Raw genomic sequence first — 26,903 nt, 5'->3', positions numbered from 1 at the left:
AAGAGTGGTTGAGCAGATGTGGCTAAGACGCCTTTCGTACAGTATGGGCATTATGAATTTGTAGTATGCCGTTTGGTTGACCAAGCCCCAGCAGTTTTTTAGGACTTGATGAACAGGGTATTTCATGAGTACTTGGATCAGTTATTGTTGTCTTCATCGACGACATTCTGATTTACTCAAAGTCAAGAGAAGAGCATGAGAACACTTGAGCTTAGTGCTGCAACGGCTAGAGAAAAGAAGTTGTGTGCTAAATCTCCAGTGTGAGTTTTGGCTAATCAAGTGATATTCTTTGGTCATACCGTGTCAAAGGAAGGGATTTCGGTAATCCGAGTAAATGCAGGCAATTCTAGAAGGGCAGAAGCCGAGAACAGTGAAAGAAATCAGGAGTTTCTTAGGCTTAGCAGGTTACTACCGGCGATTTGTATCGGGATTCGCCCAGTTGGCTAAACCGTTGACAGCTCTTACTAACAGAAGACTCTTTTTCTGGTCAGCAGCATGTGAAGAAGCTTTCAAAGTTGAAAAGAGGTTAACATCAGCTCCTGTGCTAGTGTTACCGTAGGAGGGTGTAGATTATGACATTTATACAGATGCCTCTTTACAGGGACTTGGTGCTGTGTTTAATGCAGTTGGTAGGGTTATAGCTTATGCTTCTCGTCAATTGAAAGAGTACGAGACCAGATACCCTACGCATGACCTAGAGTTGCAGCTGTGGTCTTTGCTTTAAAGATATGGAGGCATTACCTTTATGGTGTGAAGAGTAATATCTACACCGATCATAAGAGTTGAAGTACTTCTTCAGTCAAAGGGTTGAATATGAGGCAGAGAAGGTGGTTAGAGCTGGTCAAGGATTATGATTGTGAGATCAAGTACCAACCGGAAGCCAATGTAGTCCGATGCCTTGAGTAAAAAGCTCATGTTTTCCGCTTACCAGATAGAAAAGTTAATAGAGATTGTCTAAGGAACAGATTGAGGTGGTTCCGGGAAGAGTTGCCAGCCTAGAGGTACAGTCTTCTTTACGAGGAAATTAGAGAAAAGCAAATGGCTGATGATGTGTCAGAAAATAGTTCAGCAAGTACTTGAGGCAAGACATCAGAGTTCTTTGTGAGAAATGGTTTCCTCATTTTCAGAAATCGTTTGTGCTTCCTCCAAATGAGGAGTTGAAACAGAAAATCCTCATAGAGGCTCATGACACACCGTACACCGCTCATCCGGGAGCAACCAAGATGTACAGGATGTAAAGAAGGGCTACTGTGGTCAGTATGAGGAAGACATCGCCGAGTTTGTGGCTAAATGTCAACCTGCCAGCGGTGAAAGCAGAACTCAACGGCCATCAGGGTTGCTCCAACCATTGAGTATTCCAGATGGAAATGGGAGAGCATTCATCATGATTTATCACGGTCTCCCCAGAGTGCAGAAAGGGTGTAATGCTATATGGGTGATTGTGGATAGATTAACCAAGTCAGCCCATTTTCTCCCAGTAAAGGAGAGTAACCACTACAGATCAGTTGCTCAGATTTACCTCAAGGAATAGTCAGATTGCATGGTGTGCCCAAGTATGTATCAGATAGATTCCAGATTTGTGTCAGCCTTTTGGACAAGTTTACAGAGGAGTTTGGGTACCCGTTTAGCATTCAGTACTGCCTATCATCCTCAGACAGATGGCCAACACGGAGAGCGAATCAGGTGCTCGAAGATATGTTAAGAGCCTGTTTCATGGATTTTAGAGTATCCTGGCATGAAAGTTACCCTTAGTGGAATTTGCTACAACAACAGTTATCAGTCTACAATTAGAATGGCGCCTTACGAGCTTTGTATGGTAGACGGTGTAGGTCTCCGCTTCATTGGGATAAGTAGGAGAGAGAGATGAGTTGAGACCGCTCTTGGGCCAGAGATGACTCAGAAACTAGTAGATGATGTGAGGTTAATCAGAAATAGAATGAAACAGCCCAAGATCGACAGAAGAGTTTATGCCGATTTGAAGAGGAAAGATAAGAATTCCAAGTGGGTGACAAAGGTTTTCTGAAAGTTTCCCCCTACAACGAGTGAATGCGCTTTGGAGCAAAGGGAAGTTAGCGCCGAGGTATGTAGGTCCTTTTGAGATCTTGCAACGAGTAGGAAAAGTGGCCTATAGATTGGCACTACCACCTAACATGACAGGGTCACGATGTCTTCCATGTCTCGATGCTACGGAAATATGTAAGTGATCCCCTCCACATCCTGAGCATAGACTTGAAGTAGCAGAGAATCTAGTATATGAAGAACGTCCAGTTCAATTTTAGATCGAGGTTAAAGACTTCGGAACAAGAGTGTTCCGCTAGTGAAAGTCCTTTGAGGAATCATAAAGTGGAGAAGCCACTTGGGAAGTGGAACGAGACATGCAGAATCGTTTCCCAGAGCTATTGCATGAATTTCGGGACCATTCTTAAGGGGGGAAGAATTGTAACGCCCACTTGAGGTACGTTGTTATTGTTTCCTCTTTCGCCCTTAATCGAGTTGGTTTTTGTTATTATTGTTTGATTGAATGTCATGTTGAATGTGCCCTGAATTTTGGTTGAAAATAGAAGAATTTGAGTGTACCAAGCTCGCCGGGGCGAAGAAGATCTTCGCCGCGGCGAAGATGGGTTGAACCAAGGGTGAAACTCTCTGACAGTTTCGCCGCGGCGACAAATGTTTCTTCGCCGCGGCGACGGCCGAATTTCATTTGGTTGAGTTTTAGACATTTTCTTCCCTAAGGACAATTTGACCTTCTACCCCTAATTAGTAGGAAAAGTGGGGAGTTATTTGTAAGGATTTTTCATGGAGAATGTGTTGATGGGGGTGAGTTTGTAATGGATCAAAGGTATAGATGGAATTCCCAAAGAAGAGTAAGGGCAAAATGGGAATGATTGTGTTTTATTTCATTAAAAGGAATAGAATCAAAGAAACCCTCATTCTTCTTCTCCAAAAACGCAACCCTCATTCTTCTCCTCTCAACTTCTCTTTTCTTTTGATCAAGGTTTTCAAGGGATTTTGAAGTGATTTGGTATAGAAAGCAACCTAAGGCTTCCTAAGGTAGGATTTCTCCTTAAGTTGTGTGATTTGTAGATTTTAGTTCATTTTGGTTTTGAGGGTTTTATTCTTTTGGTTAAGAGTAGAGAGAATAGCCAAAAAACCAAGTGGAAAGAAGATTTGGTGAAGTCTCTCCATAGCAATAGTAAAACCCACCCAGTTGAGATTTATGAAATTTCTTGATTGGTTTTAATAGTAATGATGCATGTATGTGAAATACATGATATGCCATGTGGATGTATGAATAGAGATTCTATGCTTTGTGAATGTAATACCTTGTAAATATGAGAAATGGGTTGTTGGATTGGCAAGGTAGTTGAGGATTTGAAGGGGTGTTATGAAACCCTTTTTGGAAGTGTTTTATTTGACAGGTTATTATGGCTTTGTGAAGGGGTTTTTCCCCATTTTGGATGGTTAGGAAAAGTTTTAGATTCATGGCTGATAGAGTCTTATAGTGCACATGAGTTGTTTGATGAAATGCCTAATAGAGTTGAGTGTGAGTAATGAACCTTATTCTGCAACATTGCATGTTGGCATTTCACAGTGCATTAGTAGAGATAAATCATCCATGTGCATTGTTATATGCATTGACAAGTGACCTAAGAAAGAGTAGGGAACTTTGTGTATAGAAATACCCTATGAGTGGAGAGCTTAGTGGGTAAATTACCTAAGGGTAGAGAGCATTGAAAAATGCTACAATAGAATGAGTTAGAAGAGTAGTATAGTTGGGATGAGCTTTGTGATCATCACCCGACCGTTATGGAATCGGATTGATGCTTTGTATCATCATCCGAATAGCCTTGGAGAGATGGGTCGATGCTTAGTGTCGTCACCCAATGAGTAATAGGAATGGGTAGATGCTTTGTGACCACTACCCGATTAGTTAAGAGATATGTAGGTTGAGTGCTGTGTGATCATTATCCAACGGCTTAGAGGCGGGTGATGCTTTGTGATCATCACCCGATAGTGACTAGAGACGGGTAAATGCTTGGTGATCATTACCCAAATTCATGAGGAACGGTAGGTGCTAGGTGATCTCCACCCGATAGCTAGGAGGAACCAGTTGGTGCTTTGTGATCCTTACTCGGTAGTCACTAGGAAGGGTTGGTACTGTGTGAATTCCACCCGATAGCCATAGAGATGGAATGGTGCTGTGTGAACGCCATCCGGCCGTACCTCCGGTAAGATGAGGCCATGATTTTATTAGAACAGAAATAGAAACAGAATTAGAAAAGGAAATTAAGAGTCACACAGGGACAGACAGTTAGAGAGTTTTACTTCTGAGCATTATTGTGCTCACCCCGTTATTTTCCTTTGTGGATGCAGTTCTAGGTGATGAATGCGGTTGGAGGGGCGTCGGCGCGCGAGGAGCAATAGCTACACTGTTCCCCTATTTTGTCTTTTAAAATGCACTTTTGTAAACAGTAACCTTTGTGTATAAAAGACATGTGAATTGTAATGAAAAGAAACGTTTTGGGCCCAATTTCCCATTGTTAATTGCATGCATTATACTAGTTTTCAGTAGGTGTTACAACCCGGGAGTGATGAATCCTCTGTCAATCCACCATAGTCTTGATACACTCCTCGATGCAGCCAATCACCACCATATTGATAGCTCTGAATAGAACTGCGTTAGGCTAGTGTCAAACTACACTAATCGGTGCACAAGGCGCTCTGGTGATCTCAAGTCTAAGGATCACATGTACCACCATTCGTTAGAGGATTTATTCCATAGACATTGGGGTTACCATCCATATAGAATCCTCTGGTGGGTCAGTCCAGTGAACTTGCTGCAATGTATTCGCCTACAGCAAGCACCCATGTGTTGCACCAGGTTGTCACCAAACAACCTTGACAAGTGAGATCAGTCACTGCCTTTCAACAGGGTTGTTCAACATTATGATAGCTTTACTGTATTACCTGTGCCCTTACTTCAGAATACTACTGGGGCTACGGACGTTTCTAGAATGGCCACCATATGTGCTCATAGGGTTCTCACTATCAAGATTTGAAACACTTGATACCCTCGTCACGTTTCTACCATTCTAAAGACATATATCAATACATATTGCAATAATAATGATTTACGCGATATAGAATAAAATGCATTTTATTGATTAATGAACATTATTACAAAGAGTCAATTCTAAAATAATTGATTGGCTCTAGGGCACCTACTCCAACATAGTTGGTTTGTGATCCGGTTTCACAATTGATTGATTGTGATGTAAATTGAACTAACCCTTCTTTTTTTATAATTATTAGATTGTAACTTGGTTTAGTTACTCAGGGGGAGTATACTAATTGAGGGGGAGTTTTGTAGTTCAATTTTTGATCTTGCAAAACTGTTTTTAATTGAACCATACTGATTATGTTTTGCTTGTTGTCTTTGTTTCATACTTATCTCCATGCCTTGATGTTTATGCCTCTAATGAGATATGTTTTTGTGTTGTGTCTCTTGTTGATTGATTGTTGATTTTTTGAGATAGGTTTATGGATGAAAAGATTGTGCTTTGTTCATAAGTTTGACAAAAAGTGGGAGATTGTAAGTTATTTTGTCAACTTATGATTATGTGTAACACTTGTCATGGTATGAACACTTTACTTTGAATATTACACAATCATTCTTGTTTAAATTTCTAGTGTGACGACCTTGTGTTAAAAGTGACCACCTTCTATCATGTTGTTTATCTGCTATATCGGGTGAGCACCTTTGAGTCAGGGTGATCACAGTGTATCTGATAGATTTTTTTGGGTAACACGTGTTATGCTTCTAGAATGCATGAGCTGTTTTATTCTCTTATGAGATATTTGTGTGGTCCATAACACCTGTCAATTTTATATTCAATGTGTTGGAAAGTTTTATTCTCTTTGATAGGTGGCATCTTGATATTGGAATAAACTTTTATAAAGGTGAATTTATTAAAGTTATTCCTTGACACCTGTCCCCTTGCATTAGAGCCCAAGTTTTCTATATATTCATCTCCTCCAATGCAATTCTTCTTAAGCTTGATTATTCCTCTGATATTACTTTGAAAATTCATTGAGGTTTCTTTTGTTTTGAATCAGGTTTCATATGCCTTAGGTAGGCTTACAAATACCTTGGTTACACTTTGTTTATTTGTTCATGGCTGGAACGTGGGTTTCCATTGGTGATGCTTGATGGGATTTCAAGCTTTTGGAGCTGAAGTGCATCTTCGGTGTTGATCCTTGAGAGGAGCTCAAGACTGACCAGTTGGTCTTATGAATGTGGAGCTTGTTGTGGTAGTTCGAAGTTCGACCAAAGAGTGGAGTTTGAAGTGTTGCAAAACAAGGAGTGTTTTTTAAACTAATGCTTAACTTTGGCTTTGTAATTGAACTATAAATATTTACCATAGTGGATTGGCTTCAACTGAACTTGGTCCCACGGATGTAGGCATGTTGCTGAACCATTTAAAAACCTGGTGTTGTTTTACTTTGGTTTATTTTTATTGCTTTATGTTTATGTTCAAAGAACTCTTAAAATCAACATAGCAACCATTTCCACCTAGGATTAATTCACTTGGTAAAGGAATTAAATCTTTCAAAAACAATTTAAAATGTTCCTAAGCTTCACGGAATTGCCCACCTTCCATTTGTGAGAAAGTAGTAATCTTACTTCTAAATTCTGTAGTTTTGGAGAATAGAATTTACCGATGAACTTATTATAAATTGTATCTCGGGTGGCAAGTGAAGCAGGAGTTAATGACATGAACCACGTTTTAGCCGCATTCTTCAAGGGGTAAGGAAAACAACGCATCCGCAATTGGTCTTCTATCAAACTCTGCAGAGGAAAAGTTTGAACAGTAGAATAAAAATCACGAATAAATGTTAAGGGGTCCTCTATGGCTATGCCATGGAATGAAGGTAACATCTGAAAGTGAATGTGCTTCAGCTCGTAATTCCTTGCTACATCATTCAGAACTATGCAAGATGGCGACATTCCTATAGTAGGACATGCATACTCCTTCATAGGACAAGATAATTTAGCCATTATCTCTAGTTCAAAACTTGAATTTGATGAATTTTCGAAAATCTCTGGTTCCGTTCTCTTTCTACCGATCAAGTTGATTCTATCAACTTACGAAAATAAGTATTTTTCCAATGATCTACGACCTTGCATTTAGAAACAAACACACCAATGAAAACAAAAACAAAAAATAACCCAAAAAATAATACAAATTAAATTAAATAACAAAAAGTAACAATAATTAAAGCACACCTTATCAAGAAAATTAAGTACTTAAAACAAATCCTCGACAATGGCGCCAAAAACTTGATGAACAATTTTATGACCTCACAAGTGCATGAATCACTATCGTAGTCTAGTATGCAAAAGCAAAGGTCGATCCCACAGAGATTTGTAAGCAATTTACCAATCCTGATAACTATGCTGGAATTAAAACTAATAACTGGAATTAATAATAAATAATTAAGGAAAATCACTTGAAAATCAATAACTAATTAAAACTAAAATTAAACAACTATTAAAATTGTCTAAAACCCAATTGACCAAAACCTATGGCTCCAACTTCACCATAACTATCCAGCTCTACGTCAACCATCTATCTATTGTTTATCAATTCACTATCTAGGGTTCGCACTCACTAAATCAAGGTATTACCGTAAGGCTTTCAGGATTAACCTAGTATTTTTAATACAAGATTAGCTAGGGCGTGTAGTCTAGCCTATGAATTAAAAACTCATTAAACACAAGAATACTTGAAATCAAGAATAAAGTTGCATCTGTAAGGGCGTATGCACATAAACTATTTATTCAAGAAATCATGAACCTATTAATACTCTGTTAGGGCATATGCACAGAATATTAATCATTCATTCACATGAGTTCTTCAAGACTAAAACATAATAAATGTCTAATCTAAACACATACAACCTAATAAATCACACTAAGCGTCGTCACACAATAATGAAAATTAAAGATTAAATTAATAACATGAATGAATCAAGATTTCCATTAAATTGATAACAATAACATATGTTTAACACATAGCCTTCTAATTAGGCTACGTTGGATCCCTAAAGGAGAATTTAGTTACACATTGACGTAAAGAAAGCAAACCTCAGTTCCCGCAAAAGCATGAATAATAAAAAACCCTAGGAAGAGTCTCCTTCTCTTTCTTACTACAAAGTGGCTCTCAATTTAGGTCAAAGAGAATCCTCCCAAAATAAATTACAATGTCTTATTTATACTTTTCCTTTGCTAGGGGTGTTTTTGGGAGAGTACAAGTTCAAATCGGAGTTGGAAAAGGCAAGAATTCCCTTTTCTTCATGATCCACGCCACGGTGTGATTTTCTGGCGCTGCGGCACCGACTTCTAATGCAAACCTCAAAACCTTGTCATGCCGCAACACCAACTTCTTCATGCCGCAAAATAAATATTCTATCCAAATTAGCTTTTCACATCGTGGCGCAGAAAATCCATGTCGCGGTGCCATCTAGTAATTTCACCTTCTCTCTTTTATTGTTGATATGTCTCTCTCTTTAGCACGTACAAAGCCTCCAACCATCGTGTGAGCATATAATCATCAGTTTTCCACCTAAAAACTTGAAACTCATACACATACCCGTGATTCTTGAAAATAGAATTATATAAAGAAACTTGCGTAAAAATAATCAATTAACGTCCTGAATTCCTTACAATCTAGCCATAAAATCATGAAATATATATATCATTTCACCACTCATCACGCCTTATGATAATACCTTAATTTGGCAAGTATCTACCCTAGGATATTAATTGAGAAAGTTATAGTTAGATTTTTGGCATAGAGTAGGATAATTACGGTGAAATTGAATACCTAGACCTTTGTCCATTTGATTATATGTCATTTATTTACTGTCTTACTTTTAATTGTTAATTTTAGTTATTTTACTGTTATTTTAGAATTATTAGTTAGTTGATTAATTTTGTTAGTTTATTTGGTTGATGCATGTTATTAGATTAATTGATATCTTACAATTCTCTATGAGATCGACCCTTGCTTTTTCACACTATACTACTATAGTGATTCATGCACTTGCGAGGAATAGAATTTTGTCTATCAAGTTTTCTGCGCCGTTGCTGGGGAGTTGTTGAAGTTATTCAATTTTCTTTGATAAAGTGTGTTTTAATTTTTGCCATTATTTTATTTTATTTTGATCTTTAATTTTTGTTGTTTTATTTCTTTTATTTGGATGACCTTTTTGTTTCTATTTTCTTTGGTGTGTTAGTTCTTGAATGCAAGGTTGCCGATCTTTGGACGAAGAAGTGCTTCCTCACTTAGAGTGAATTTGATCAGTAGGAAGAGAAGAGAACTAGAAAATTTTGAAGAGGATCCTTTAACTTTCATTTGTGATTTTTACTCAATTGAGCAAACTTTTCCTTTGCAGAATTTAAATGAAGACCAATTGCGAATGAGATGCTTTCCGTACATGCTGAAGGATGTAGCAAAGAGTTGGTTCATGTCTTTGACACCAGCTTCACTTACCACTTGGGATGCAGTTTACAACAAGTTCATAGTTAAATTCTACTCTCATGCAAAGACTGCTGAACTAAGAGGTAAAATTGTTACTTTCTCTCAAATTGAAGGTGAACCATTCCATGAGGCTTAGGAACATTTTAAATTGCTTTTAGTTCAATGTCCACATCATAAATATTTTTTAGAGTTTTTCTATGATAGACTGACACAGGCTTGCCAAGCCATAGTTGATAATGCGGCAGGTGGTGCCATGGGAAATAAAACTACACAAGAGACTTACGAGTTGTATAAGATGCTTGGAGCCAATTCATAGCAGAAAAGTGTTAGAGGAAAGTCAAAAGGAATTTATGAAGTAAGTGCTAACACTGAGTAGGCAATGCAAGTGTTTGAGTTGATCAAGCAAATGAAGACCATGTGCAACATGATGATGGGACAAGGGTAGAGTGGTTTCAAAGAGGTATGTGCTATTTGTGGTAATGTTGGCCATACTCCTAACATTTGTCCTTCTAGTGAGAATTTTCCAAAATTTGTGGAATAAGCCAACGTGATGAATTCTTACCATCAAAGGCGTCACATTCCTTTTTCAAACACTTACAATCCTGGTTAGAGAAATCATCCCAATTTTTCTTAGAGAAACAATCAACAATAAGGGAGTTATGATCACAGCATGCAACTAAAGAAGCCTTCATTGGAAGAAACACTAAATAGTTTTATTCAAGTGTCTCAAAAGAACAATCAAAACTTTGAACAGAGATTCTGATACCAAGATGCATCCATAAGGAAAATGGAGGGTCAGATAGGACAAATAGCAGAGGCAATTCAAGGACATGTACTTGGGAAATTACCAAGCCAACTTGAGCAAGCAAAAGCAGTCATAATTTTGAATGGTAAGGTAATTAACAAGGAGATTAATTTTAAAACTAATGAACCTCTATTTGATCATGCAGGGAAAGATAAAGATGAGGGGAAGCAACCGAGTGCACCCATGCAATAGTTGGGATTGGGAGAACTAAAATCTACAACAATGACCTTGCAATTAGCTGATTGATTAGGGAAGTATTTAAGAGATATCGTTGAAGAAATTTTTATTCAAGTTGTTAAACTAATTGTCCTTGTGGATTTTGTGGTGTTAGATATGGAGAAGACATCAGACCATAGCAGTGAGTTGCCTATTTTGTTAGGGCATCCGTTCATGGATACAACAAAGACAACCATTGATGTGCAGTATGGAAAGCTAAGAATGACGGTTCTTGATCAAACAGATGAATTTTCAATTTTCAAATCTTTGTCTTTACCTTCAAAAACTAACAATCGTTTTCTTGTAGATTATTTGGATTCTATTATTTTGTCAAGTTTTCTATAGGGAGAGACCGAAGATAAATTGGAATTGGCTTTGACAGTAGAGAATGATGAGTTTATTGATGATGAGTCTAAGGAGTATGTAGAGGTGTTGGATAGTGAGATTAAAGAGATATGTGATGAACAGTTGAGGATAGCGATAGAACATGTAGATATTAAGCTAGTTTCTTCCACTAAATCCCCACCTAAGCTTGAGTTAAAGCCACTACCACCTCCCCTTAAGTATGCTTGCTTAGGAAAGAATCAAGCCCTCTCTATGAGTATAGCTTTAGATCTGACCTTAGAGGAGGAGGAGAACTTGCTTAGAGTGTTGAGTGAGAATAGAGCGGCCATAGGTTGGACAGTAGCTAACATCAAGGGAATTAGCCCTACTATATGCATGCATAAGGTTTTGCTAGAGGAGGAATCCAAACCAACTAGGGAGGCTCAAAGGAGATTGAATCCACATTTGAAAGAGGTGGTGAGAGTTGAGGTTTTGAAACTACTTGACGCTGGGATTATTTATCCTATTTCAGACAGCAAGTCAGTGAGTCCAGCGCATGTGGTACCTAAGAAGTCTGGCATTACAGTAGTGAGAAATTCTGATGATGAGTTAGTGCCAACTAGGATGAGTACAGGTTGGAGGGTTTGTATTGATTATAGGAAGTTGAATGTTTCAACTAAAAATGATCATTTTGCTCTTCCTTTCATTGATCAAATGCTTAAGAGATTGGCTGGTTATTCTTACTATTGTTTCTTTGATGGTTTTTCAGGTTATAATTAGATTCTGATTGCCCCAGAGGATCAAGAAAAGATGACATTCACATGTCCATTTGGAACCTTTGCATATAGGAGGATGCCATTCGAATTATACAATGCCCTAACCACGTTTAAAAGGTGAATGATGTCTATTTTTCTGATATGATTGGGAAATTTATTGAGATGTTTATGGATGACTTCTCTACATTTGATCATCATTTGATGATTGCCTTGACAATTTGACTTTAGTTTTGAAAAAATGTGTTGAAACAAACTTGACTTTGAGTTGGGAAAAAGAGTCATCTTATGGTGAAGCAAGGAATTTTTCAAGGGCATGTAGTATCTAGTAAGGGTATTGAAGTAGATAAGCCTAAAGTTGATTTGATTGCTAAATTTGCACCACCTATTTCTGTGAAAGGTATGTGTAGTTTTCTTGGTCATGCAGGTTTCTATAGGCGATTCATAAAGGATTTCTCCAAAAATTATTAGGCATTTATATAATCTCTTGGCTAAAGAAATAACTTTTGATTTCAATGATGAATGCCTGAATGCTATTAACACTTTGAAAGACAAACTTACATCTATACCTATTCTTATGCCACCTGATTGGTCTCTTCCATTTGAGTTAATGTGTGATGCTTCTGATTATGCATTAGGCATAATTTTAGGACAACGTGTAGGGAAATTACATCATGTTATTCATTATGCGAGTCCGACCTTAAATGATGCTCAAATTAATTACTCCCCGTTGAAAAAGAGTTTTTGGCTATTATGTTTGCTTTAGAAAAATTTCACTCTAATCTCATTGGTTCTAAAGTAATTGTGTATTCTGATCATGCTGCCTTGAGATATTTGTCGAGTAAAAAGGATGCTAAATCTAGGTTGATTAGATGGATTTTATTATTACAAGAATTTGACTTGATTATCAAGGATAAGAAAGGAAGTGAGAACGTAATGGCTGACCACTTATCTAGACTTATAGAGACGACAAGCCATGAGGAGTGTAATCAAGATGGGGAATATCCCCTCATTGAAACCTTCTCTGAAGAACAACTTTTTTCCATCCATGGAAAAAAGCCTTGGTATGAAGATATTGATAATTATCTTACATGTAAAGTTATTAAATCTGATCTGATATAACCTTTCAGGAAAAGAAAAGATTCTTATCCATAGTGAAGCATTACTTTTGGGATGATCCTTATTTGTTTAAGAGTTTTCCAAATCCAATAATGAGGAGGTGTGTTCCCGAGACACAGCAACAAAGCATTTTACGACACAATCATGAACTTCTTTCTAGACGGCATTTCAGTGGCAAGAAGACCACAGTTAATGTATTGCAATTTGGTTTTTTATTAGCTAACTTTGTTTAAATATGCTTTTGCTTTTTGTGCAGGGTGTGATTGACGCCAAAGGACAAGAAATATTGGCAAGAGAGATGAGATGCCACTCATATCATTCATGGTGGTTGAGTTGTTTGATGTATGGGGTATCGAATTTATGGGTTTGTGATGAGTGTAAAAAATGCACATATATTTAGTGATTTGGTGATTAGATTGTAGGGAAAGTTTAATGCATTATTTTGTATGCAATTCCTTGCATGTTTCGTTATCTTCTAGAATCACGGGTTTGTGTGTACTTTCAAGAATTCAGGTACAAAATTGAAAATTCGTATGTGCACTAATGTTCGGACCAATGGGACTCATTAGAGTGAGAATGAATTAAGACATGTAGAAGAAAAAGTGGAACTTCAAGGTTGCACCATGGCACAGTTTTCTTACGTCGCAGTACATATCAGCGCAATTCTAGTTGTGTCGCAGCGTAGATTTTAAGGTGCCGCTTCACAAATCAACACAATTCAAGTTGTGTTGCAACGTATATTTATGGCACCACAGCACAAATCGGAGAAACCCAATGCGCGTCACAGCATGATTTATCCTACGTTGCGGCATGGAACGGATTTTGTCGAAGCACAAATAGTCAGAAATTGCGTTGCGGCACCATTCGAGCAGAATGCAAAATTACGCATTTTCAACACTGATTGCCTTTCTAGTTATTACAAAATTGCCCTTAGTTGTAAAAGAAATATAAAAAGGCAACTTATTTCGTATTTTAGGTATTCTAAACTTTGTAAACATTTGGGCTAACTTGGAGAAGGGGTTTTTAATAGGCTAGGAACAAAACTTTGATTTTTGTCGTGGATTTATGATCCAAATGCTTATGGGTAAGATTAAGGTTTGTTTTCTTATAATTATGAGTAGTTAAAACCTTATCTAGTGTATCCAATGTAGCCCAATTTGAATGCTTTATGTTTCTAATCTAAGTTACTTGTTTAATCAATTCAATACAATCTTAGTTTCATTCATTATTGTTTATTCAATCTTTGATTGATATTATTGCTTGATCATCTTTAATAATTGATTAATTGATTGCGTGGGTCAAGGTTAGACTATACACCCTAGCTAATCTTGAATAGCTCTTGTGAATGAATGGTTAATGTATGTACATATACCCTAACAGATGTAAATTGGTTTGTGAACTTCAGGTACTCGTAGACTTAATGGGTTTTTAGTAATTAGACTAGACTATACGCCCTAGCTAGTTTAGTGTTGAAAACACTAGGTTAATCCCAAACGTCCTACGATAATACCTTAATTTGGTGAGTATGGACCCTAGGATGTGAATTGAGAAAGCAATAGTTAGATTATTGGCATATAGTAGGATAATTACGGTGAAATTGGAAACTTAGACCTTTCTCCATTTGATTCTACATTGTTTTATTACTGTCTTATTTTTAATTGTTAATTTTAGTTATTTTAATATTATTTTAGAATCATTAGTTAGTTGACTAATTTTGTTACTTTGTCTGGTTGATGCATGTTATTAGATTAATTGATAACTTACAATTTTATGTGAGATCAACCCTTGCTTTTGCGCACTATACTGCGATAGCGATTCGTGCACTTGCGAGGAATATAATTTGTCTATCAAGTTTTTAGAGCCATTGTCAGGGAATTATTTAATTTATTCAATTTCTTTGATAAGGTGTGCTTTAATTTTGTTATTTCGATCTTTACTTTTTGTTGTTTTATTCTTTTTATTTGGATTACCTTTTATTTCTATTTTCTTTGGTGTGTGAGTTCTTGAATGCAAGGTCACCAATCTTTGGACGAAGAAGTGCTTCCTTACTTTAATAGAGTGAATTTGATCGGTAGGAAGAGAAGGGAACTAGAAAATTTTGAAGAGTCATTTGAATCAAGTTCTAAATCTAAAGAAGAAATGGCTAATGTACCTCGTCCTATGAAGGAGTATGCATGTCCTACCATTGGAACGTTGCCCTCTTGCATAGTCCTAAGTGCCGCAGCAAGGAATTATGAGCTGAGGAACATTCACTTTCAGATGCTTCCTTCATTTCATGGAATAGCCACAAAAGGATCCTTTAACTTTCATTTGTGATTTTTACTCAACTATGCAAATTTTTCCTTTATAGAATTTAAATGAAGACCAATTGTAGATGAGATGCTTTCCATACACACTGAAGAATGTAGCAAAGAGTAGGTGTTGAAGGTTGATACTTGGCTGGAAATGCAGCAGTTCAATTGGTGTTTTTCAAGTATGTTTTGGCGGTAAAACTGAAGGGCAATCTGCCAGGGGTCCATTTGTAATACTGTAAACTTATGCTTATTTTGTAAATGCTTGATATGTGCCCCAGATTATATGGGATGTGTTACATAGTTGTTGTTTAGTTGGTATTAAGTCAGTAGCTTTAGATTAAATCAGGTTATTATATGTCTGCATGTTTGGTGTAATAGTAAAAGTTCAGCTTTATTAGTTGAAAACTCATTTTGAACTTAAGAAAATCAAGACACTTTTCTTCATTCGGATTATGCTCTCTTTCTTTTCTTAGTTATCTCCAACACAAAAACACTAACATGGTATCAGAGCTAAGTTGATTCCAACAAAAAAACTGAACATTTTCTTCCCTAAACAACTCATCTAGCTCACCAGGAAACTACCTTGCATCAGACCTATTTTCTCCTGAAGAAATGACTACTCCAACAGCTTCCCTTCTACCTCCTGTGTTCAACGGTGAACACTACCATATTTGGTCAGTCAAAATGAAGTCTTACCTGAGGGGCTAAGGACTCTGGCAATATGTAGAGGAAGAGAGACAACCCCCTCAGTTGGGACCAAATCCTACCCTCAACCAAATTCGAATGCATGAAGAGGAAGCATCAAGAGCTCCAAGAGCCCTATCCCATATCCACTCAACTGTCACAAACCTTGTTTTTACAAGGATTATGGCATGCGAAACTACTAAGGAATCATGGGACAAGTTGAGAGAAGAGTTCATGGGAAGTAGCACTACAAGAAACATGCAGGTTTTGAATTTAAGAAGGGAGTTTGAATCTTTAAGAATGTAGGAGGCTGAGAAAGTGAAAGAATATGTTGACAGGCTGATGAGCATTGTCAACAAAATCAGATTACTTGGAGTGGAGATGTTAGATAGTAGAATAGTGGAGAAGGTAATGGTGAGCTTGCCGGAAAGGTTTGAAGCCAAGATTTCATCCTTGGAGGACTCAAAGGACCTGACTTAGATCACTTTGACTGAGCTGGTCCATGCTCTGCAGGCACAAGAGCAAAGAAGGCTCCTAAGGCTTGAAGATGCAAATGAAAGGGCAATGCTGGCAACCTACAAGGGCAAACCTGTGCAAGGGAATTTTAGAAAGTCTACTAGAGAAAGGAGAGGAAAAGAAAGGTCCAACAACCAATGGAACAAAGCTGGTGGGATACAAAATTTTCCAGCTTGTTGTCATTGCAAAAAGAAGGGACATGCAGAGCACAAATGCTGGTTCAGACTTGGTATACAGTGTACGGCCTGCAAACAGTTTGGGCATATTGAAAGAGTATGCAGAAACAAGGGACATCAGTCCTAACAGCAAGCTCAAACAGCTGATGAACAACAACCAGTGCAGGAGACAGAACAGTTGTTTATGGCCTCATCCAGCTTGATCCAAACTTGTGATGATACATGGCTGATTGACAGTGGGTGCACACATCACATGACACTTGATTTGAGTAGCTTTGTGAACATAGATTACTCTCATCGGTCAAAGATCAAGGTTGGGAATGGAGAGTGTGTGGAAGCAAGAGGCAAGGGAGATGTTGCAATCCAAACTCCAAAAGGTACAAAGATAATCTCAAATGTATTTTATGCACCTAATATAAATCAAAGTCTTTTGAGTGTGGAGCAAATGTTGGAAAGGAATTATGCACTGCATTTTCAAAAAAAATCCTGCATTATTCAAGACAGTGAGGGTAGTGAGGTTTTGAGAGTGAAAATGGTTGGGAAAAGCTTTCCAATAATGTGGAAAGCTACACCACACACAGCATGCAATGTTAGGGAGGATGAAACTGAAATGTGGCACAAGAGACTAGGCCATGTACACTACAGAAATTTGACTGAAATGCAGTCCAAAAATCTAGTCCATAATCTGCCTATTGTTGAGCAGCCGAGAGGTGTGTGGAAAGTGTGTCAACTAGGCAAGATGAGTAGGAAACCATTCCCTGTGAACCAAGCTTGGAGAGCCTCTGAAAAACTCCAGCTTGTTCACTCGGATGTATGTGGCCCCATGCAAATCTTATCACTTAATGGGAGCAAATACTTTATATTGTTCATAGATGATTGGTCTATGATGAGGTGGATTTACTTCCTAAAACAGAAAAATGAGGTGTCTGGAACATTCAGGAAATTCAAACTAGAAGTAGAGAATTTGACAGAAAAATCAATCAAAACCTTGAGAAGTGATAATGGCACTGAATACACTTCTCAAGAGTTTGAAAAAATCTGCACTGAAGCTGGAATAAGGCATGAATATAGCAGCCCATACACTCCACAACAAAATGGAGTTTGTGAGAGGAAAAAAAGGATAGTCATGGAAATGGCAAGATGCTTAATGGCAAAGAAAAATCTTCCCAAACCATTTTGGGTAGAAGCAGCAAACACAAGTGTCTACCTACTTAATAGGATTCCCACCAAAGCCTTAAAAAACCAAACACCTTTTGAAGCTTGGACTGGAATCAAACCAGCAGTGGATGAACTGAAAATTTTTGGAAGCCTTTGCTATGTCCTAGTACCACCTGCAAAGAGGACTAAGCTAGAGGATAAGGCTGTGATAGGAATTTTTATTGGCTACAACAGCCAATCCAAGGCCTACAGACTTTATATTCCTGACTCTAGAAAAATTGTAGTGTCCAGGGATGTTAAGGTTGATGAAAGAGGAGTCTAGAACTGGGAAAAGGGTAGAGCTGATGTAGATACTCAACCTCAACTGAGTGAGGTTCGACCTAAACAAATTGAAGAAGACTTAGGGGAGGAATCAGAAGAAGAAATTGCTGTCAGGGGAACCAGAACACTTACTATATGTATGACAGGTGCAACTTAGCTCAAATGGAACCTACAAGTTATTTAGAGGCTGCACAATCAAAATCCTGGAGGAGTGCCATGAAGGAGGAGTTGGCCATGATTGAAAAAAACCAAACCTGGAAGCTGGTGGATAGACCAGAAAACAGAAAAGTTATCCGGACCGAAAACGCATCCATCAGGGCAGAAAATCAGTCTCTTAAAGAGAAGGTGAGTCAATTCTATGATCTAGAGTTTCTGCCTGGCCAGGTACCTCCCAATCAGTTCCGCACCCCTATTCCATCCATGCAACCTCTCCACACACCAGAGCACCGACCCTAGGATCTGCCTTCTTGAATGGCTGGTTAAATGAAGAGGTCTACATCGAACAACTGAAGGATATGTGATCCAACAACAAGAGGGAAAGGTGTATATGTTGAGGAAGGCCTTGTATGGCCTAAAACAGGCTCCAAGGGCCTGGTACAGCAGGATTAATGACCACTTGCTGAATTTGGATTTTGTTAGGAGTCCAAATGAATACACCCTTTACATTAGAGAAGCTGAAGATGACTTGATGATTATTTCTCTATATGTGGATGATCTTCTAGTTATTGGAAGCAATGAAACTCAAGTGGATGAATTCAAGAAATCCATGCAAAGTGAGTTTGAAATGACTGATTTGGGTGGAATGTCTTACTTCCTTGGAATGGAGATTGATCAACATGTGGATGGGATCTTTGTGAACCTAAGAAGATATGCAAGTGAAGTTTTAAAGAAGTTCTGCATGGAAAACTGCAAACCAGTAAATCTGCCTTTAGTTCCAAATTTAAAGCTGTCAAAGAATGAGGATGGTGAGAAAGTTGATGAAGGTTTGTATAGGAGTTTAATAGGATGTCTGTTGTATTTGACAGCAACTAGGCCAGATTTAATGTATGCAACCAGTCTACTATCCAGATTTATGAGTAATCCAACTGAAACACACTTCAAAATAGCAAAAAGCGTACTGAGGTATGTAACAGGAAGCACTGACTATGGGGTATGGTTCAAGAGATCAGAGGACTTCAGTTTGATTGGTTATTCGGACAGTGATTGGGCTGGTTCAACAGATGATATGAGAAGCACTTCAGGTTTTGCATTCTTCATGAATCATGGTGCTATCTGCTGGCTTTCTAGGAAGCAGGAAACCGTAGCTATATCCACAGCTGAAGTAGAGTACATATCAGCTACTGCAGCTGTGAATCAAGCCATCTAATTAAGGAAAATACTTGATGACTTGAAGCTGAAATAGAACAAGGCTACTGCTATCATGTGTGACAATCAGTCTGTAATAGCTATGGCCAAGAATCCTGTGTAGCATGGACGAACAAAACACATAAAAATTAAGTTCCATGCCGTGAGAGAAGCTGAGCAAAATGGTGAAGTAAATCTAATGCATTGCAAGAGTGAACATCAAGTGGCTGACATAATGACCAAGGCAGTCTCCAAAGCCAAGTTTGAAGAATTCAGATTCAGACTTGGTGTTTCCAGCCAACCATCAAGGAGGAGTGTTGAAGGTTGATACTTGGCTGGAAATGCAGCAGTTCAACTGGTGCTTTTCAAGTATGTTTTGGCGGTAAAACTGAAGGGCAATCTGCCAAGGGTCCATTTGTAATACTGTAAAGTTATGCTTATTTTGTAAATGCTTGATATGTGCCCCAGATTATATAGGATGTGTTACATAGTTGTTGTTTAGTTGGTATTAAGTCAGTAGCTTCAGATTAAATCAGGTTATTATATGTCTGCATGTTTGGTGTAATAGTAAAAGTTCAGCTTTATTAGTTGAAGTGTAAAACTCATTTTGAACTTAAGAAAATCAAGACACTTTTCTTCATTCGGATTATGCTCTCTTTCTTTTCTTAGTTATCTCCAACACAAAAACACTTACAGTAGGTTCATGTCTTTGACACCAGCTTCACTTACCACTTGGGATGCAGTTTACAACAAGTTCATAGGTAAATTCTACTCTCATGCAAAGACTGTTGAACTAAGTGATAAAATTGCTACTTTCTCCCAAATTGAAGGTGAACCATTCCATGAGACTTGGAAACATTTTAAATTGATTTTAGTTTAGTGTCCACATCATAGATATCCGTTAGAGTTGTTGAACCAATTTTTCTATGATGGATGACACAGGCTTGCCAAGCCATAGTCGATAATGCTGCAGGTGGTGCCATGGGAGAGAAAACTACACAAGAGATTTACGGGTTGTATGAGATGCTTGGAGCCAATTCACAGCAAAAAAGTGTTAAGAGGAAAGTCAAAAGGAATTTTTGAAGTGCTAACACTAAGTTGGCAATACAAGTGTCTGAATTGACCAAGCAAATGAAGATGATGTGCAACATGATGATGGGACAAGGATAGAGCGGTTCCAAAGAGGTATGTGCTATTTGTGGTAAAGTTGCTCATACTCTTAACATTTGTCCTTCTAGTGAAAATTTTCCAGAATTTGTGGAAAAAGCCAACATGATGAATTGTTACAATCAAAGGCCCCATAATCCTTTTCCGAACACTTACAATCTTGGCTGGAGAAATCACCCCAATTTTTCTTGGAGAAACAGTCAGCAACAGGGGCGTTCTTATCACAATATGCAACAGTAGAAGCTTTCATTGGAAGAAACACTGAATAACTTTATTCAATTGTCTCAAAAGACAAATTAGAACTTCAAATAGAGATTCCAACAGCAAGATGCATCCATAAGAAAGATGGAGGTTCAGATAGGACAAATAGTGGAAGCATTACAAGGGCATGTTCCTGGGAAATTACCAAGCCAACGTTAGCAAGCAAATGCAATCACAATACTACAGAGTGGTAAGGTAATTAACAAGGAGATTAATTTTGAAACTAATGAGCCTCTACTTGATCATGTACGGAGAGATAAAGCTGAGGGGAAGCAATCGAGTGCACCCATTTCGAGTGAAAAAAAAAAAAAAAAAAAAGATGCACCATATGTTCCACCTGTGCTTTTTCCAAGTTGCTTGACTAAAAGCAAACAGAATAAGTAATTTTTTGACATTTACAAAATTTTATCTAAGATTAATGTGAACTTACCCTTGCTTGACTTGACTAGGAAATTGCCTGCCTTCGCAAAGTTTTTCAAGGAGCTGAATATACGAAAGCATAAGTATGAGCCTCATGAGAAAGTTCTGAGTTCTGAGTCAACGAGTGCGGTGCTACAAAGTAGATTACTACCCAAATTAAAGGATCTTGGGAGTTTTATTATCAACATTATTTTTGGTAATAAAAAGGAAAAGCGAGCCATGTTGGATTTGGGTGCAAGCATTAATCCTATGCTGTATTCAATGTATCAGCAATTGGGAATGGAAGAACTAAATCCTACAACAATGACCTTGCAGTTAGCCAATCAATCAGTGAAGTATCCAAGAGGTATTGTTGAAGAAGTTTTAGTTCAATTTGATAAACTGTTCCTATGGATTTTGTGGTGTTAGATATGGAGATGTCGTCAAATTTCGACAAGGAATTAACCATCTTGCTTGGTGTCCATTCATGGCTGTAACAATGACAATTATTGATGTTAAAAATGGGAAACTAAGAATGACGGTTCTTGATTAGACTCGAAATTTTTAGTTTTTAATTCTCTATCTTCACCTTCTAAAGCTAATGAGTACTTTCTTGTTGATTCTTTGGACCCAATTACTGTTTCAAGTTTTTTGTAGGATAAGATAGAATACAAATTGGGGTTAGCTTTGACTATTGAGGACAATGAATTTAATGATGAAAAGGCAAAAGCGTATTTAGAGGCCATTGATAGAACAATAATGAAGACATCAAATGTAGAGTTGAGGATGCCTCCTTGATCTATAGACCAAACATTCCATCTAGCTTAGACGTTCGACAAGCGCTTCTTAGGAGGTAGCTCAAGTTTTTCATTCATGTTCCTATTTTATATTTGTTTGTTCTTGTTGATGCGTGATTTTGACACCAACTAATCGACACATGCGTAACGTTGATTGGTCAAGAGACGCACATGATTATGGATGAAATGTAGAGTAAATGCAACAATGAGAGCTTTTTAAAGTGGTTCGGATGCTAAGGTAGCAAATCCTACGTCCACTGATAGTTTGTATTAGAATCGTGGGTCAGGTCGCAATAGCGGACTGACTTACAAATAATTAGGGAAAAGTAAATACAAAAGTACAATGATAAGAGAGAGAGAAAGCTAGTTCAGAGTGCAAAAAAGGGCGAATCCCTCTAATGAAAAGATCTTTCCTTTTTATAGTGAGATGAGTGCAGATAACCATCATTAAATCCATGGGTTGGTGCGAATGTCAGGACTAAATCCGGCTTTACGTCACATTGCCCACCTTCCAAGCTGATTTTACGCGATTTGGAGCAGGGAAATGGACAAGTGGGAGCTCCACAGCGCCTTGCATGCCTGACGTGCACTTACTATTCTGACGGGAATAGGTCACCCCCATCATGTGATTTCCCACGTCAGCCCTTGATTTCCCAGGTATAACAGAAGTCCCCTAGTTTTTAAGGTTTGAGGGTCAAACCTTGGAAACTAAGTCATGCCGCGAGTGGAGGCCCTAACCATTCCGACCTAAATGAAAGAAGCTCGGGATATGACCTTTTGCGAACATGACTTCGTGCAAACCTCGTCCGAACGACCTGACAGCCATTGCCCAAGCGTCCTGACTTCATTGGGTGTTCCTTACCGTGCCTTAGAGATGGAGAACTGATGAGGTCGTTTCTGCACTGACAGGTGCTCTGCGCGTGTCAGGCGTCTGCCAGGCGCATTAAATACATTGTGTGCTGACGCGTTACTGCTTTGGCAGAGCATTAATTGCACGACGTGCTCGAAACGACAACCCTCATCACAACAATAAATGCGGCATGGGGTGCATTTAATGCGGAGAGAGAGAAACATCGTTTCGATTCTGAGGGGCGGTAAATGCCGGCTCATAGTCCATATAAAAGTCAAGATTTTCCAAATGAGGCCGCCAGAATCCCATTTGTCTCGAACGAAAACTCCCTGCAAATCGGAAGCCTTTCTTTTTCGATTGACATCTTTCCGATACCTGAAGCAAGAACCGTTCATGGTCACGTCCCCCAAAAGGTAAGGGTTTTTGCTCCCACTTTTTTTTTTTTTTATTTGGTGGTACAATGGCGTTGCGTCATCTGATGCTTCATCAGAGGCGCGACGATGGAGTCGGGTTCCTGCCGTGAATGGTGGCTGGAGTCACTACTAGGTTTTAGGGAATTCACCCCAAGCTGTCGTACGGGGTGACGTACGATGGCTAAAATGACCTTCTGTCTGCCAGTGCTACAGACTGCGGAATGGAACCCTCAGCGTCTAGATCCGAAGAAGGAGTCGGTTCGTCTTAACGGGATGTTCCCGTGGATGAATCCCTCGAGGTTTTCTCGGTTCTCACCCAAGAAGAATTCGATAGGATAAAGAAATAGTTCGGCGTCCGAGCGGAGGTGTTTCTCGATGCCACCCGGTCGTCGCGGCATCCTTCCGATGGCCTGGCTACGATCTCCAAAGAGATCTTCAAGGGTGGGGGGTTGATTCCTCTCCACCCTTTTATTAGGTTGGTCCTGGATCACTTCAAGATCGCACCAATGCAATTAACGCCAAACGCATATGTCATCGCTGTTGCGATGTACATCGCGTGCCTTGAGAATGGCTTGGGCAAGCTAACAGCGATGGAGCTCGGCTGTTCGTATTACCTCAAAAGGAGTAAGGAAAAAGACTCCTATTATTTGTATCGGCGATCTACCATCGCCGAAGGGATACATAGCTATCCCAGCAATGCCGGGGCCTATGAGACGAAGTTCTTCTTCTTCTGCTACGACGGCAACTGCCGCTTTCAGAAACCACGTAGGTCCCTCTTCGCTAAATTCATTAACTGTGCGCACGCTTTTTCTAATGACCTGCATTCTTTTGCAGTTAACAAGACAACCAGCCTGAACTTGCTCACCGACCCGTACAGGATCGTGTCTTTTGGGGTTCTCCTTGAAGAAAGCCGGGATGCTAGGAAGCTCGTGAAGGCCGCGAACTTGCGGAAGTATGGTTTTTTCAATGACCAGGCATCTTTAGAGTCCCCAGAATGTAAGTTGCACACTGATTCCTTTCTGGTCGTGGAATAATTTTTGCTTAGTTACTAACGCACCTTCACGCAGCGACCATGCCTCTGAAAGAATCCAAGCAGCCCCGGCAAGCACCATTCAACTTCCCTCATTCAAGGTAAGAAAAGGAAGCCGAAGCTGCTCGCCTTACAGCGGCACAACCAGTGCGAACTGTCGTGCCCTCCCAATCCCGTCTTGAGCAAGAAACGACCAGGACAAAAGAGGTCACTCAGCCACCTGCCCGCCCGAGGCGGAAGGCTCCGACCCAATGGTCGAAGAAGAGGAGGCAGATTCAGGTCGAGGAGTCAGAGACCGAATCTGAGGAAGAGCCACTAAGGTCGCGGCGGGACGTCAGAAGGAGGTCGGGCAAGGAGCATGTGGACAAGATGGTCGTTGTTGACAAGGCGAAGGACACACCAGTGCTGGATTCGCTGGGGAACCTGCCCGAATACCTATAGCCGATAGTCTACTCTCTGCTTGAGTGTGGGCTATCGGAGTCATATGATGAGTTCTCCGATACAGGCGACGACCTGATAACCACGTCGTTCCAGCATCTAAGCGAGATAAACGAACTATTCTTAAAGTTTGTCCGCCATTTTCATTCTAACTTCTTGTTCGCAGGCTTTGCTTGCCATGAGGATGTCCATGGAGAAAGCTCGGTTGGAGGCCGCGAAGGGGGCAAATGATCTGAAAGAGGAGATCGCGAAGCTCAAACAGAGCCTAGAGACCATCGAAGCGGAAAGAACGCAATCGTTTGAGGCGACGAACAGATACTTGAACCAAAAGGAGGCCGCTATATGGACAGTTGACTTCCAAAAGGCAGAGCTTGAACAGCGTGTGGACGAAGTAAAAGAGCTTCAGAGGACAACCGCTAGGCTTTCCAAAGAAGTCGGGGAGAAGGACCAAGAGCTCCAGACGACCTTAACATGGGCCCAGCGAGCAGAACAAGAAAGGGAGGCCTCCAAAAAGGAAAGGCTAGCTCTCGAGGCCGAACTCCAGGAGAGTCGGGAAAAAATTGCTTCCTTGACTGAAGAAATGCGGATCCAGTCAGAGGAGATCGAGGAAAGCCGTCGACTAGGCGATCGGGTCCATTTATACCTTGCAACCAAAGAACCCAGATCTAGATATGTCTGACCTCCCAAAGGGGTGGCAAGAGACCTTGCAGATTTTGGCAAAGGAAGATGATCAAGCAGCAGCAGCCGCCCGAGGATCTGACCAGGCAGAGGGTTCGGGTCTTGCTTCGAAGGATCCCCCCACCGACCAGGCTTAGTGCGATGAGACCGACTCCATAGGGATTAATAGGGTCTTGAACAATTTTTGTACATGAAATACACTGCTTTCAATTGTTGTTCGCTTAATCATATATGAGTGCAGTTTACAATTCAGTTTGTTTTACATAGGCAATATCACATGCGAATTGTTACAAGCGAACAGGATAATATTTTACAATAAAAAGGAATCTAACAAAATTAAAACCTAATTTGCAATGAGAGCTGAGCTCAGGATTACTGATAGTATGGTCAAAGGTGCTCGGCATTCCAAGCTCGGGATACTTTGGAACCATTCAGCCTTTTGAGATGGTAAGTCTCCGGTCTGATCACCTTGTCGACCCGGTACGAACCTTCCCAGTTCGGTCCTAATACTCCCGCGCTTGGCTCCTTGGTTCCGGGGAGAACTTCTTTTAGCACAAGGTCACCGACCTGGAAGTCTCTTCGCTTGACCTTTGAATCGAAGAATCTGTTCGCACGCTGTTGGTAGGCTGCTATCCTTAGTGAAGCTTTGCCACGATGCTCCTCAACAAGATCCAGACTCGCTCTCATAAGTGCTTCATTTTCAACCTTATCGTACAAGTCTCTCCGAAGAGAACCAGTTCCCACCTCTACAAGAATCATTGCTTCGCAGCCATAGGCTAGCGAAAAAGGGGTTTCTAAGGTGGAGGTTCTTGGAGTTGTCCTGTATGCCCATAAGACCTCAGGGAGATCGTCGGCCCAATTTCCCTTGGCTGCCCCAAGCTTGGCCTTTAGAGTCTGCTTGATGGTCTTGTTGACAGCTTCAACTTAGCCATTTGCTTGCAGTCTGGCGACTGAGGCGAATTTTTTATGGATGCCTAGCTTGTCGTAGAACTGCTTGAACTCCTCGTTATCGAATTGCTTTCCATTATCCGAGATGAGGATGTGGGGAATTCCGTAGCTGCACACTATGTTCTTGAAAAGGAAGTCTTTCAGCTTTCTGGTCGGGATTGCGGCCAGCGGTTCAGCTTCCACCCATTTTGTGAAATAATCTACCGCGACCACGGTATACTTGACTCCTCCTTTTCCGAATGGCATGGGACCGATAAGGTCGATCCCCCACATTGAAAATGGCTGGGGGCTAGACGTCTTTATCAGCTCGTGAGAGGGGGCTCGCGGAATGTTCGCAAACCGCTGACACTTGTCACATTTCTTGACAAAATTATGTGTATCTTCTTGGATCTGGGGCCAATAATATCCCTGACGAACAACCTTGTTTGCAAGAGACCGAGCAGCTGTGTGATTGCCGCAGATCCCTTTGTGAATTTCCCTCATGATGTAGCCTGCTTCTTCGCTGGTTACACATCGGAGGAGAGGGGCACTGAATCCTCTCCTGTACAGTTGGTCCCCGATGAGTGTGTAACAAGCAGATCTTGCTCGTAGGACCCTTGCCTCGACCTTATCGTCTGGCAAGGTCCCATCCTTGAGGTATTGGGAAA

The 26,903-nt window shown here is 39.8% G+C and overlaps 1 protein-coding gene and 1 non-coding gene across 2 annotated transcripts; one reads left to right on the top strand and one right to left on the bottom strand.

Moving 5' to 3' along the window:
• The first annotated feature begins 18,093 nt into the window (after window positions 1–18,093).
• LOC116121206 (uncharacterized mitochondrial protein AtMg00810-like) lies at window positions 18,094–19,297 on the top strand. Its single transcript, XM_031407148.1, has 2 exons — window positions 18,094–18,276; window positions 18,512–19,297. Exons 1-2 carry the CDS (start codon window positions 18,094–18,096, stop codon window positions 19,295–19,297), a joined length of 969 nt encoding a protein of 322 aa, XP_031263008.1.
• A 768-nt stretch (window positions 19,298–20,065) lies between these two features.
• LOC116121237 lies at window positions 20,066–20,172 on the bottom strand. The gene has a single exon (XR_004126685.1). It is a non-coding gene; the product is annotated as a small nucleolar RNA R71 (small nucleolar RNA).
• Between the last annotated feature and the right edge of the window lie 6,731 nt (window positions 20,173–26,903).

This window comes from Pistacia vera, unplaced genomic scaffold, assembly GCF_008641045.1.
Source record: "Pistacia vera cultivar Batoury unplaced genomic scaffold, PisVer_v2 Contig970, whole genome shotgun sequence".
Taxonomy (NCBI): Eukaryota; Viridiplantae; Streptophyta; class Magnoliopsida; order Sapindales; family Anacardiaceae; genus Pistacia; species Pistacia vera.
This window is presented reverse-complemented; position numbering and strand designations above follow the sequence as displayed.